The sequence below is a fragment of the Lycium ferocissimum genome, chromosome 5, assembly GCF_029784015.1.
Source record: "Lycium ferocissimum isolate CSIRO_LF1 chromosome 5, AGI_CSIRO_Lferr_CH_V1, whole genome shotgun sequence".
Taxonomy (NCBI): domain Eukaryota; kingdom Viridiplantae; phylum Streptophyta; class Magnoliopsida; order Solanales; family Solanaceae; genus Lycium; species Lycium ferocissimum.
In genome coordinates this window covers 26047717-26062041 of record NC_081346.1, presented here as the reverse complement: position 1 = coordinate 26062041, position 14325 = coordinate 26047717, and the positions used below count along the sequence as shown (strand labels likewise).

Genomic DNA, 14325 nt, shown 5'->3' with positions numbered 1-14325 from the left:
GGAAGCCTACGAACCCACTGAGAAACAAGAACCAGAAGAGGAAGAAGAAGTTCCCCAAGATATGGAGGAAGAAGAATTAGAGCCCGTTGACATAGAGGCTGAGGGAGAAGAAGAACCATTTGAGATGTTTCCCGAGTTTGCAGAAGAAGAGAATGATGCGAATGAGGAATTTGACTACTATGCCCCAACCAACGAGGGATCTGACTTCTATGCACCCTCACCCATGCTGGTACCTACAACCTCTACTATGATGTCAGAGAATTTTGGAAGGGCAGGCTCTTCCGAACCCACCTGGTGGGGCATAGCCTTCAAAGCCCATTCCTCCCCATTCAGAGTGGCCCTGCGCCCCGTCGCCTGTAAGGAGGTCTACAAAAGGATGGTCGCCACGGGAGTGTCTTGCACCGCTAAGGCTAGGTTGCGGCCGCCCGAATTGGTGTATACATACAAAAGGTTCCTGATTCACCACAACCAAGCAGGTCACACCCTGAACCAGTGTCTGGGGTTAAGGAGGAGAATTTGTAGCTTGATTAATGATAGGATCATTGGGAGCTTGTGGGGCTACACACTTTATGTCACACCTCAACCTTGGTAAGGCGTGATTAGCACCCGGCACCCTACTGGGGCAGAGCGAACCAAACTGTACTTGCGTCATCTATGTCTCCAATGGAAAAATAAAGACAAGAAGGTCAACTATGAATATAATATCATGCATACGTATATGTACAATGGACCTATGACACTATCATTTCACTGTCAAAGCATAACTAAGCTGTACACAGGAATCTGTCTGCAAAGCCTCTATGAACATGACTGAAGTACATAAGTCGGGACAGGGCCCCCGACATACCCTCTTGTCACAAAATACATATACAACTCAGACTCGATAATGCTTCAGGAAGAAGTGGAGCCCACCAATCAAAATCGGTACCGAATATGCGACCCTCGCGGAAGATCCTCGTCCCGTCTATCTACACCTGCGGGCATGAATACAGCGTCCACAAGAAAGGACGTCAGTATGAATAAAGTACCGAGTATGTAAGGCGGAAATGTAATATAATCAACATATGCTGCAAAGAAAGAGGATAAGAATCTAGTACGCATGTCTCTTAATACTCTCATATCTTTAACTGCAGCTATGCGCAATACTGTATCTATAACTTACTTACTGTCCTAGTGCTAACTACCTAACTGATCAGTGGTAACTGCCCGACCGGCCGTAACACGGTGGTAATAACTACCCGTCCGATTATCGCCCGACAGTAAAGCGCAACTGCCCGACTGATCAGTGGTAACTGCCCAATCGGCCATAGCTCGGTAGTAATAACTGCCCAACCAGCCGTAGCATGGTGGTAAACACATATCTGCCCAACCGGCTGCAGCATGGTGGTAACATCTGCCCGACTAGTCGTAGACCAGCGGTAATTATAATCGACATCATAACTAAACTTCTACAAGTAATCTCTACGCACTTCTCAAGGTCATCACTTAACCTATAGGGTCTACATAATCACATAAGACTTATAAGCACAACTTAGGCTATTAGTACTTCTTCCCACTTGACTAGACTATAACCAAATCCTAAGATACAACATAAGCCTTCCTTCAAACGTTAAATACCCCATTAAGGATCCTTCACTAGCACTCTATTCATGTTCCATAAAACATTCCTTAAGAACCTGTTCCTAAACTCATTGGATTATTATTATGGAACTGTCATCATAAGCACATCTCACCTCGAAGGAACAAAATCATAAGGTGAGATCAACATCAAGGAGTAACATCAATAGCCATGAAACAAGCTCAATGGATATCACTAGAACATCAGGAACTGTAAGCCTTGGTACTTTTAGAAACAGAGTTACTGAAGATATCATGTATGGGTTCACAACAAAGGAATCATGCCTTAAGAAAGAAAGGTTTAGCCTTAACATACCTGGAAACTCACTTCTTGACTTTCCAACCTACCTCCCATTTTGCAATCTATTTATGATTGTTCATAGTCTCGTAATCTATATATAAAATCATTCATACTATTGTTAGAATCACCGTCATACACTTATCTCAAGCCTTTAATTAAAATCCTTTTAGAATTTGCCAAAATTCGGGCAAAGATCTCCCCTGTTTATGTGCCTAGCCCGAAATCACAATACCAACAAACAACAACAATAGCAATATTAATATCAACAACATCATCATCAATACCAAAATATTCCATAAAACATCCCACACGATGTTTTTCAACATACAAGAACAATATACACTTCCTTTCTTCCCAATCAAGGAGCGTAATCTCATCAACACACCAACAACATTAGATACCATCCATATACATGTAAATAATCCCAACCACACGGCCATAAGATACTCAAAACAGTCCATAACATAACAACTACAACACAACACTTTATGACCTTTCCTCCATAACTATTTTCACTTTTAAGACTTGCTAAACCTTCAAATCAACTCAACATAAGAGATAAGATGAAGAAAATACCTTATACTTGAAGAAATTTAGCCACACCAACTTTCTTCAAGACCAAACTCACCACAACATCAAGTAGAAGCAAGAACAATCACCTTTCATGGACTAGTTTGGCGTAATCTTGTTAAATTCTTGATTTAATGGGATATAAATGTTTGGGCGATGTGTTGGGATATTTATAGAACTCATGAGAGTGTAAAATGATGAAAAAATGGGGTTGATGGGGTTTCTATACCCCTTCTAAGTCGGTTCCACCGACTTTCCCAAGTGGGACCCGCGGAAGCCATTTGGCAGCTTGGAGTCTTTATCTTAAAATTCCCATAACTCCCTACTCCGATGTCGTTTTGATGAGAGGTTTGTTGCGTTGAAAACTAGACTCGACGAACTTTATTTTAGTCTTTTGAAACACCTTAAAACTCCTGATATACCTAGAGATATACCCCTCCAAATTTGACCCAAAATTTCATCCAAAATTTTGCCAACTTTTTTTCAAATTTTCGACAAACTTATTTTCTTCGATTTGCCTGGTCCCGGAATCTTCTGAAGCTCTGCATACATCATATTTATCATTAATCATACTTGATAATGGTCATGCCCTTTGGTACCAAGTTTTTCCTTCCCGGTTACGACTTAAGAGATCGTAATTCATCCTTTACTTCATTGCTACGTACTTCCCATGGTTGTACCTTTCAAAACTTCACGTATACTAAAGGATATTCTTTCTCCAATCCTCCCATGGCTTATTATAAGAACTTAAACCTTCATAACCATAAGATAAACACATATCATCTCACATACCTCCTGAAAGGTAGCTCGAATCTCAACATACGAAACTACGGGGTGTAACACCTTACTAGTCCATGACCCTATTATCCTTGGAGAAGGAGTCACCGCTAGTACTCAGATCTAGCGATATGATTTCACAGTCTTTGAGGAATCGTACGCTCGCATCTTCTCAACTTTGGCTACTTTAAGAAAGATCAGACCTGTGGAACCTACCCACGAGCCCGCGCCTTTAGGGCCCAACAGGAGAAAGTTTTGCCTGTATCATACAGGAGCTTTGGGGCATGACATAGAAGAGTGCCACGCATTCAAGCTCAAACTCGAGCACAAAATCAGTACAGGAGAGATCTTGGTCATCCTCCCACCATAATACTAAGAGAAAAAGAAAACGAGAGAGCGAGTTCGTAAAGACAGCGACTCACAGAACTATATTTTTGGATAGATATTAGGTATCCCCATTTTTTGCACATGAAAAGTTACCTCCTCCCCCATAAATATTGTAAGCAACCGTGCTGACCTGACGTCCCTATAGAGAGATACCCAGGAAGCCCTAGTCGGGCCTGGTCTGGGGATGTCTTTAGCTAGTTTTAGCCCGAAGGATATTTAGGAAAGGTTTATATCCTTTTTTTGTAAAACGAACTGCGATAGAGCCTGATTTCCCCGTGTGGGATACGTAGGCAGTCTACGTAGGACTCAGTCCCTACATAATATAAATTATAATTCCCCCATTTATTCTGTAAGAAGAAGGGGTTGGCCAAAGTAAGTCAACCATTAAAGCCCAGCTCCACCCAAACATCAAAGGCCCATAAACGTCCGAACCTTTAGAACAAAGGATCAAAATTATTCAAGCTTTAATATATGACTTTATGTGTTATGTGGGCTTTAAATATCAATATGTGATATTCTGCCTTTATATTTTGTGATAGGTAACTAACTTTGTCTACCATTGAGTTATTCTTATCCTATAGAATGAGGCCGATTAGCGTAGTACTGAAAGCTGGCATACTTCACAAGATCCAAATCTGCGTTAGCATCGCTCTCAGATAAAGGAAAAGAGAAGATGACTGGTACACCCGGTAATGGACATGAGCTAGCTTTCCGAGATGGAGATGCCCAAGACCCACAAGAAGTATCATCTCAAGAAGATGTGATTGCAACATTACTGACTGCCGTTACGACCCTCCAAGAAAAGGTGGCTAGGAATGAGGCACCAAATGCGGACAAAGATGCCTCAACAAAGGAAAGGAGGCCTCCTCCTCCATTCCCTTTGTTAAGCTCCCCAATGCCCGATCACTTTCCTATATACCCACCAAGAACCATTCCTCCCCTACTCTACTCCACAAACCCAAACCACGCTGGTCCTTTTTACCGCACTCCACCCCTAACGAAATACACTCAAATCCCAAGAACCCCTCACTCAATCCGTTCTTACCAGGTTCCTCAGCCGATTTTCATTAATACGGCAAGCCAAGTATGTGCCCCAACTCCACCAATTGGGCAGGCCACCACTATCCCGCTCAACTATACCACCCTCCATGTATCATTCTTCACTCCTAACATCCCAAATGAATTTTTCCCACGGCATAAAGAGCTAGATCATTATGAAGAAATGGAAAAGGAGGTATGATTACCTGTGCATGCATCCAGATTTGGACTTACCAGAAGGGTTCAAAATCTTAAAATTTGAGATTTTCAACAGGATTGGGAATCCCAAGGCACACCTCCGATCTTACTGCGACCAATTGGTCGGAGTGAAGGAAAATAAACCTTTGATTATGCCACTATTCAGTCGTAGTTTGACTAAAGAAGCCGCTGAGTGGTTCGCAACTCAAGACATGCGCAATGGAACACTTGGGAGGACATGGTAGAGTCCTTCATTTTGAGATTTTGTTTTAATGTCAAAACGGTGCCCGACAGCTATTACCTTGAAAAGGTCAAGCATAAGTCAACAAAAAACAACAGAGAGTTTGCCAGTAGGTGGAGGGCCGAGGCAGCCCGTGTGCAGCCACCAATGTGTGAGGGAAAGCTAGTCTCTGTGTTTATTATATCCCAGGAGCCTAATTTCTACGACAAAAAGCTGTCCATGGCTGGGAGGCCGTTTGTCGAGTTGGTCAAAATGGGAGAAGCCATAGAAGATGGTCTCAAATTTCGAAAAATAGTTAGTGTCTTTAACAAGGCATCTAGACAAGCTACTGTAGGAATCTTCCGCAAGAAAAAAGAGGACGTGGCAGGCATATCCCACATTCCAAACCCAAGCCCAAAACAACCATAATACTCCCACATATTTGCACCCCTCATAAACTACCCAACACCTGTGTATTATGCACAACCAAACTTCACTACCACTGTACCTGCTCACACGGCTCCGCCTAGTGTCCGTGTGTCCGCTCCCACTTACCAAACACCACCGCAACAAACCTATCAATTACCGTTTCAATAAAATTACCACCCACTACCAAATAATCCACCACAAGCATATCAACCACCTCAGAATTACCAAAATCAACCATTACCCCCAGCATACAATGCTCCACATCCTGCTTTAGAGAGGAGGCCAGTAAGAGAATTCACAACACTCTTCGAGCCTAGGGTTCGGCTCTTCAAAAGGCTATTAGCTACAGGCTTGATCCAGAAGGTCTCCCCAAAGCCAGCCCAGTCGGGGAATAGAAGTTATAGGGCTAATCAGACTTGTACCTATCATTTATGAGGAAATAGGTACAACACAGAAGACTGCATAAATCTCAAGCACAAAATCCAGGATCTGATCGGCAAAAGGAAAATCATTTTGGAAACCACAGCTTCCAATATGAACATAAATCCGTTGCCCAACCATGGAAATAATGGAGTCCACATGATTGAGAGGAGTGAGGACTGGGAAGCCTGCAGAGCATTGGTCCCCAAAGCAGTCGAATCCCTGAAACAAACAGTAGCCTCCCTCACACTCTAGGAGTGCCCCAATTTCAAAGCTTTGATCCCAGCACCGGGAGCCACAAAAGCTATATCAAGGTTTAAGACCTTGGTCCAAGCACCCGTGGTAGCACAAACAGCACAACAAATTGCACTCGCACCCAAAGAGCCAATCACTGTACAAGCAGGCATGGCTCAAGGCATGACCTGCTTGGGGAGGTGTTACACTCCTGAAGAGTTAGTTCAGAATGCCACAAGGAAGGAAAACACCCAAAAGAGGGAAATAACCGAAGGAGAAGCTGAACATTTCTGGCAGCGCATGCAACCGAAAGACTACTCCATCGTTGAGCATTTGACGAAAACACCAGCAAAAATATCGATGTTCTCAATGCTAGCCAGCTCCTCATCGCACAGGTAGGCCCTCATAGAGTGTTAGATGATGCACACGTACCAACTGGTACGAGCAGTGATGACTTGGCTGGGTTAGTAACCCACATCATCGGGGAACACAAAATTTGCTTCTCAAAAGAGGAATTGCCAGCAGAAGGGACCTCTCACAAAAGAGCTCTTAACATCACCATGGAGTGTGATGGCAAGGCAATAGGGAGAGTACATGTGGACAATGGATCATGCCTCAATAACTGCCCCATCACCACATTAACTCAGCTCAGCTATGATATGAGCAGAATCCACCTGAGCGGGACGAACGTCAGAGGGTTTGATGGATCCTAAAGTGACTCCTTAGGAGAAGTAGATCTGCAGATCCAAGTTGGACCTGCCTCTTTCACAGCAGAATTGCAAGTCATGGCAATCATAACCAAATATAATATGCTCCTAGGAAGACCCTGGATACATTATGCCGCCGGCCCCATCAACTCTGCACCAAGCCATCAAATTTGAGTGGCAAGGATAGAAAATTATAATGGCAGCTGAGCAGGATATTTAGAAGCATCCTTACAACATCATTCCTGTGATCAAGGGGAGTCCTCACTTATCAAACTTTCATATGGTAGAATACTGTCACAACCCAAAATGAAGGACCATGACGGGCACCTGACCATACTAGTCAGGCACCACCTGACATGTATTTGTAACATCAATCCAAACATGGGGGGGCCGATAGGGCCATCATATGACTCTCGATAAGCTCATAAGGAACATACGTGTATCAACAAATTTGAAAGACTCATCTATATGAATATGCTTACTGCATAAGCCGATAAGGCTATCATAACCACCTGTGACAACATGTGAAACCACAAGTCCGAACATAATCTGACAGTACATAATTGTCTACAAGCCTCTACTGGAAAACATAACTCAGTGTGGCCAGGATAGGGCCCCACCATACCCATATACATGCGCATATATATATATATATGACCATGCTGTCTCCTAGCATCTCCGGAACAAATGGAGTGCATCAATCTCATTCGCTGAGCTGACATTCTAATAGATGGATCACCAACCTGTATCTCAGAACCTGCGGGCATGAAACGCAGCCCCCTCCCTCCTACCGCCCCAAGCGATAGGGGATTCAGTACGAATAATGTACCAAGTATCTAAGGCATGAAAACAGTATATACATAAGAATAATGAAAGGAATCTGAGATATGAGAGTCAATCTGTATGTCTGAAAGTGTCTGTATAACTCTGTATAACTAAAAGTGCCTCTGAGGGCGTATGATATGCATGCTTTATTTCAAAAATCATATACATATATCATAGTATAACTGTTAGTGCTATGGAACGTACAACCCGATCCCTAAATGTAAGTGTTGCGGAACTCGTAGTCCGATCTATAAATATTAGTGCTGCGGAGCGTGCAATCTGATACATATATCATATCATCCCGCGTTCGAAGTAACCTCATAACGTACCCACTGCAGTGGTATGCACATCTACGTGTCGTACTGGGCTGACTATAGTGCGGTTCGGTGTGAGAAAATAGTTGTACATATATATATGCATGAAAGACTCATGAAATATCACTTTGAACTATGGAATTACAGACATAAACTATGATCGAATATACATACGAAGCCAAAAATAAGAGTATCTCTAAAGCATCTAGGAATAGAATTCTTTGGAACTTGATCGTTTACTTCTTTCGTGCATATCATAATGACCATGCCAAAATGAAAGAAAAAGAATAGCCTTAACATACCTCAAGTCACCAATATGAACCAACAACGAACCCTGCGTAACATTTACACCAATACTATAACAAGGGAATGTGTATATGAACTTAGATGACGCTAGCATATTATGTATCTTAAGTGGTAATTCGATTCTAAAATGAAACAGGCAGCACTTCCTTCACTTTCTCCTAACTATCACACAATCAGCAACCAACAACAACAACAAGGACTTCATAATTACCTATGAATATTTATACGCTGGAGATGAGACCAAGTAAATGCCATTAACGAGAAAAGTTTAGGGTCGGTAATAACAATACGGTGATAATACTTTAGGTGCATTAAGGAAAAAGATGCAAAGATGGTTAACCTTTGAAGTTATCGATTTTAAGTGGAGTAGTACATCGAGGACAACCAAAACATGGCTATGGTTAAGTCAAAGATCTACTCGATCTCTCGGTTGTAAGATAAGAGAAGAGAGGCGAAGACAAAGTACAACGTAACACAATATACTGGCATGAAGCCACGCTAAGATATTTTTGGGGCTTAATTTGAGTACCTCTCGCATGTTCTGTAAAGATTGTAACATAATGTGTGACCGAAAAGTTAGGAACAAGGTTAAACATGAGCAAAGGGACACTAGAAAAGGTAGGATTAAAGGTGGAGAAACGACACGAGATAACGTGCCTAAAATGTTAAAAGTTGAGTAAAGGGGATTATAAGAGAATTTAAGCAAGACAGGCGGTAGCTAATTGATTACTCACAAAACCATAAGGCGGGTGAATTTATGCGTTTCCGGTCGCGAATTTGTCTTATCAGGGAACTTCAGAGGATACCCGATGATAATTAAGAAGGAGACGGCTATTAGCGGTGTTAGAGACGTCTTTTTCCTTATTTCCTCAAAATCATATGACGACAACCGGCGTCAACACTTAGAATTTTAGATTGGCTAGTGGGCATGCTCAAAGGTATCACCCATGAAAGATGTGATGAGATTCGACAAGGCAAAATTATTTGAAACCTTTTGTCCGATTATATATCTTAATCTTACCTTATCACCATTACGAAATCATTCCGTAAGGTAAGAACGTTGCGTAATAAGAACGTAACTTTGTTAAGATATTGTGGCGAAATAATAACGGAAGGGGCGCCCTGAGAAGTTGAAAAAGAGATGAAGAAGAAATGTGATTAATAGATGAGACAAGACAAGTTATGGTGTTAAGGAAACCCCTCCTAAGATCCGTATAATGTCACCACCTACGGACTAGTTGAACATTCGAGGACGAATGTTCTAAAGGGGGAAGGATGTTATATCCCGATTTTATGACGTCGTGATAATCCGAGCTAACCATGATAAGTTAAGGACAAGACGATTTCGGGATACGAGGTAGAGATATTTAATCTTCGATTTTGTTTTAAGACATAAGTTGCTCATGATTTTATTGTATGGATTATTAAGGAAACTTTGGGGTTAAAAGTGAATTATGAAAAGTTGAATATTTCATGAAAATTTGGGGCTAGAAGTTGAAATTAATTTTCATGAAATTAAAGGGCTATGGCCGTGTGGCACATGTGGGCCATGGGCCACGTGCTAATTATATAAGCATGCAAGATGACTAATTAGTCATATTTTTCCATCTGCACAACTTTAGAAAGTTCAAGAAATATGGAGAAAAACATGGAAGGGCCATTCGGCCATGCCTAACCGAAAATGAATAAGGAAATAATGATCATGAAAAATTCTTTTCTTCTATTTTTCCTACTAATTCGAAGGCCCTCGTTAATATGGAGTAGTTGTTGGAGCAATTAAATCGCTCGTTGTTGCTATGTACAAAGTCTAGCCGAGTAGAGAAGTGGGTGAAGAAGGTAAGATTTAATCTCCATTTTTATATGTTATGCATGGTTTGTGTATGTTGTGGAGTGTGGAAATGGATGGAAATCATGAAATTGGGGTGTTGTTGTTGTGGCCGTGAATGTGCCATGTGTTGTAGGAATGATGAATTAATGTTATTTAGTATTTTGGTTGTTGTTGTTATGTATTCTATGATGAGAATGAAGGTTCAATGGCTTAAGTGGGAGTTGGGCCGTGTATTGTATTGTAGCCGTGGGTATGTGATGTTATGTAGAAGTGAAGAACTAAATTTATTTAGTATGTTTGGATTGTTGTGTTGTGGATTCTATAGTGCTAATGAAAGTTTAATGGTTCAAAGTGAAGTTATAGTGGTTTGCGGCTTTTTATGGAATTTTATATAGTTTCTTGAATTTATGGAAATAATGTTGTAAATGTATGGATTATTGGTGTCATTGATGAACTTGGAAGAAAGAAATGTATTGTTGTTGTCCCTATGTAAATTGGTGGCTTCGGGTTCCATGGCATATTGTTTGGAATGTTCTTAAATCTTGTTTGAATGGTTGCGGATTAGTAATTGAATATGTGAGCATTGGTATTGGCTTGATCGTATGTAGTTTATTTGAATATAAATGAAATGTTGTCGAATTGTGTAGAAAGGAATTATTAACGTTAGAATGCGTTTTGAATCATTTATGGATGTTGTTAGTATGGTTGTTGGTGTGGTTGTTGTCGATTTGGCCGAGTTAGATTCTCGGGGTTGTTAAGTTTATAGGGGAGGTGCTGCCCAAATTTCTGTAAGTTAGTGATGGCTTGGAATTGGATTCCTAAGTGCTTATGGCTAATGGTTGATATCTAATGATGTTATTGTAGATCGTGAGAAGCCGAGATTTAAGTTTGACTAGCGTAGGAAGCGAACAAGGTATGTAAAGCTCATCCTTCTTTTCTTTTGGCATGTCTTAGACGAAAGTAAGGTATGACATGATTTGTGCCTTGGGGTAACTCCATTCTTAAAATCCGAGCATGTTTATGAGTCTTATTTGATTCTTGATGTTGACATTCTTTATATGGTCGGACTATGGTCTTTAAGTCTTATGTATGATTGAATTTCAAATGTTGCAAAAAGAATTTTTGTTCTTAAAAGGTCCTATGTCTAAAAATGTCCGTAACTTTCATAAACAGAACCGAATGACTTTGATATGCTCATAAATAATCCTATAACGTATAAGGCCCGCAACTTTCATAGGCGGGCTCGGATTGATTTGACATACGACTATGATCCCTACGGTTTTTTTTTATATACTTATGATGTTTGTTATGTTTCCGAGTAGTGTCCGAAAGACATTTGATATAACTTTTGTCCCGATTTTCAAATGACGATTCGTTCAGCTTACTTCATTGAGTCTCGAAAATGATTTATATGCATATGGTTTCTCACTACTCTGCTCGTGCCAAGCTCAATATGTCTTTCACTGAGTCCCGGTCCAGGACACGTATTCGTGCACAATCCACTGCATTATTCACCGAGTCCCCCACTAGAGGGCCGGAACACGCTATATATATATATATATATATATATATATATATATATATATATATATATGATGTGATGATATGGGGGTGGCGGCCAGGATGGCATATGATGATTCTATTCACCGAGTCCCTCACTAGAGGGCCGGGACACGCTATGTATATATATATATGATGACATGATTTTACTTACCGAGTCCCTCTCTAGAGGGCCGGACACGCTATATGTATGTATGATGATTATATGACATTGACATGCATGATATATGTTTTTAAAGGCAAGTCTTATGATTTTCTATACTCTTTATTTCAATATGATCCCGCTTACTGTATTTTATGCTTTACATGCTTAGTACATATTCCGCATCGACCCCTTTCTTCGGGCCGCGTTTCATGCCGCGCGTGTACACCCGTGATGAGTAGAAGATGTTAGAAGAAGGCGTTCCCGCGGGGATTGGCAAGCTCCATTTCTTCCCCGGAGTGCCGCAAGTCAGAGCATATGTATTATGTTGTCTTGGATCATGTTAGAGACTTTGCAGACAGAGTTGTGTATGTAGTATGTCAGTTTGAAAGCGGCTCCATAATCCGATGTACTAGTTTGCATTATATTACAGATATCATGCGATTACAGGCTTTATTTGATTTGAAAAAGATGAAAAGCATGTTTTATTTCCAAAAACTTTCATTATGTATTTATGTTATGATCTAAGGGCCCGGATGACTGTGGGTGTTACGAGAGTCAGCGGGTTCGCTCGGCCCTACTTAAGGGTCGGGTGCCCATCACACCCTATCGGATTAAGGGTGTGACAAATCCAGTCACCATAGACAATAATGAATCAATTACAATACTAAAAAGAATCAATTTCTACCCATTAGCAAGCTAAACAAAGCTACTTACTCACCTTACGGAAATAAACATGATATTTATTAAACTTTGAAATTCTAGGAAGTAGTCATACCTGTAGATATGAACAAGTGTGGGTATCAAATTTTCATATCTTCCTCGGCCTCCCAGGTGACATCATGATTACGCCATAAAACTTTAACCGAAGCTATATCTTTGGTTCTCAATTTACGGACTTTTCTATCAACAATCTCAACTGGTTGTTCCTCATAAGTCAAGCCATCATTTATTTCTACTACTTCCGGAGAGATGATGTGAGCAGGGTCGGGCTTGTACCCACGTAGCATTGATACATGAAAAACAGGATGAATCGCATTCATCGATGCAGGTAACCCTAGCTCGTAGGCTACTTCACCCATCTTCTTCAAGACTCAATACAGGCCAATGAATCTAGGACTTAGCTTTCCTTTCTTCCCAAATCTCATAACACCCTTTATTGGTGACACCTTCAAGTATACTTGATCACCCTCTTTGAACTCCAAGTCACGTCGTCGTACATCAGTGTAACATTTTTGTTGGCTCTGAGCGGTCTTCAGCCGCTCTTGTATCAAGGTTACCTTCTCTAAGGCATCATGCACAAGATCGGGCAATCTACAACGTCTCCCATACAAGGCTTCATAAAGAGCCATTTGGATACTTGCTTGATAGCTATTATTGTATGCAAATTCAATAAGAGGCAAGTGCTCGTCCCAATTTTTGCCAAAATCAATAACGCATGCTCTTAACATATCCTTGAGTGTCTGAATAGTCCTCTCAGCCTGTCCATCAGTTTGAGGGTGGAAAGCAAGAGACTCAAGTTGACATGAGTGCCCAAACCTTCTTGAAAGGACTGCCAAAAGTGAGTGGTGAACTGTGCCCCTTTGTCAGATATGATGGAAACTGAAATTCCGTGAAGTCTGACAATTTCTTTCAAGTACAACTTGGCATATTGTGGCACTGTGTCAGTCATCTTCACTGGCAAGAAATGTGCTGACTTCGTAAGCCGGTCTACAATCACCCAAATGGAGTCATGCTTTAGACGGGTGTGAGGTAAGCCAACTACAAAATCCATATTAATCATTTCCCACTTCCATAGCGGAACTTTAATAATCTGAGCCAATCCACCGGGTCTTTAATGTTTAGCTTTCACCTGTTGACAATTTAAACATCTCGACACAAAGTTAGAAACACTCTCCTCCATATTTTTCCACCAATGAATCTGTCGCAAGTCTTTGTACATTTTCGTGGACCCCGGATGTACAGAATACCTCGAAGTGTGTGCCTCTATCATAATCTCATCGCGAAGCCCATCAACCTTGGGTACACACAAACGACCATTCATTTTTAGCACCCTATCATCATCAATAGTAAAAGCAAGGATATTCTTGGACTGCACACCATTTCGGATGTTCACCATGTTCGGATCCTCAAATTGCTTAACCTTGACACGCTCAATAAGAGAGGAACGTGCTAAAGCATAAGCTGTAAAATTTCCATCATCTATTTCATCGAGTCTAATTCCTTGGTCTGCCACCCCTCGAATCTCTTGAGCTATCCGTAAGTGTGCCAATGTACCTACCAACCTCCGGCTCAATGCATCGGCCACTACATTTGCTTTGCCCGGGTGGTAAAGAATGCCCAAATAATAAACTTTCAATAACTCTAACCATCTTCTTTGCCTCAAATTTAATTCCCTTTGCTTGAAAATGTACTGCAAGCTTTTATGATCAGTATACACTTCACAATGCTC

The 14325-nt window shown here is 41.1% G+C and overlaps 1 protein-coding gene across 1 annotated transcript; it reads right to left on the bottom strand.

The window, feature by feature from the left end:
• Positions 1-12676: 12676 nt before the first annotated feature.
• On the bottom strand, positions 12677-13225 carry LOC132057678 (uncharacterized). Its single transcript, XM_059450295.1, has 2 exons — positions 13055-13225; positions 12677-12958 (listed from the first exon to the last, which is right to left on the bottom strand). Exons 1-2 carry the CDS (start codon positions 13223-13225, stop codon positions 12677-12679), a joined length of 453 nt encoding a protein of 150 aa, XP_059306278.1.
• Between the last annotated feature and the right edge of the window lie 1100 nt (positions 13226-14325).

Coding starts and splice junctions, on each gene's coding strand:
- LOC132057678 (XM_059450295.1), bottom strand. CDS start 13,225: ATGGCTCTTTATGAAGCCTTGTATGGGAGACGTTGTAGATTGCCCGAT. Junction 12,959..13,054: donor AGTTCAAAGAGGGTGATCAA/GTATACTTGAAG, acceptor TGAGTCTTGAAG/AAGATGGGTGAAGTAGCCTA.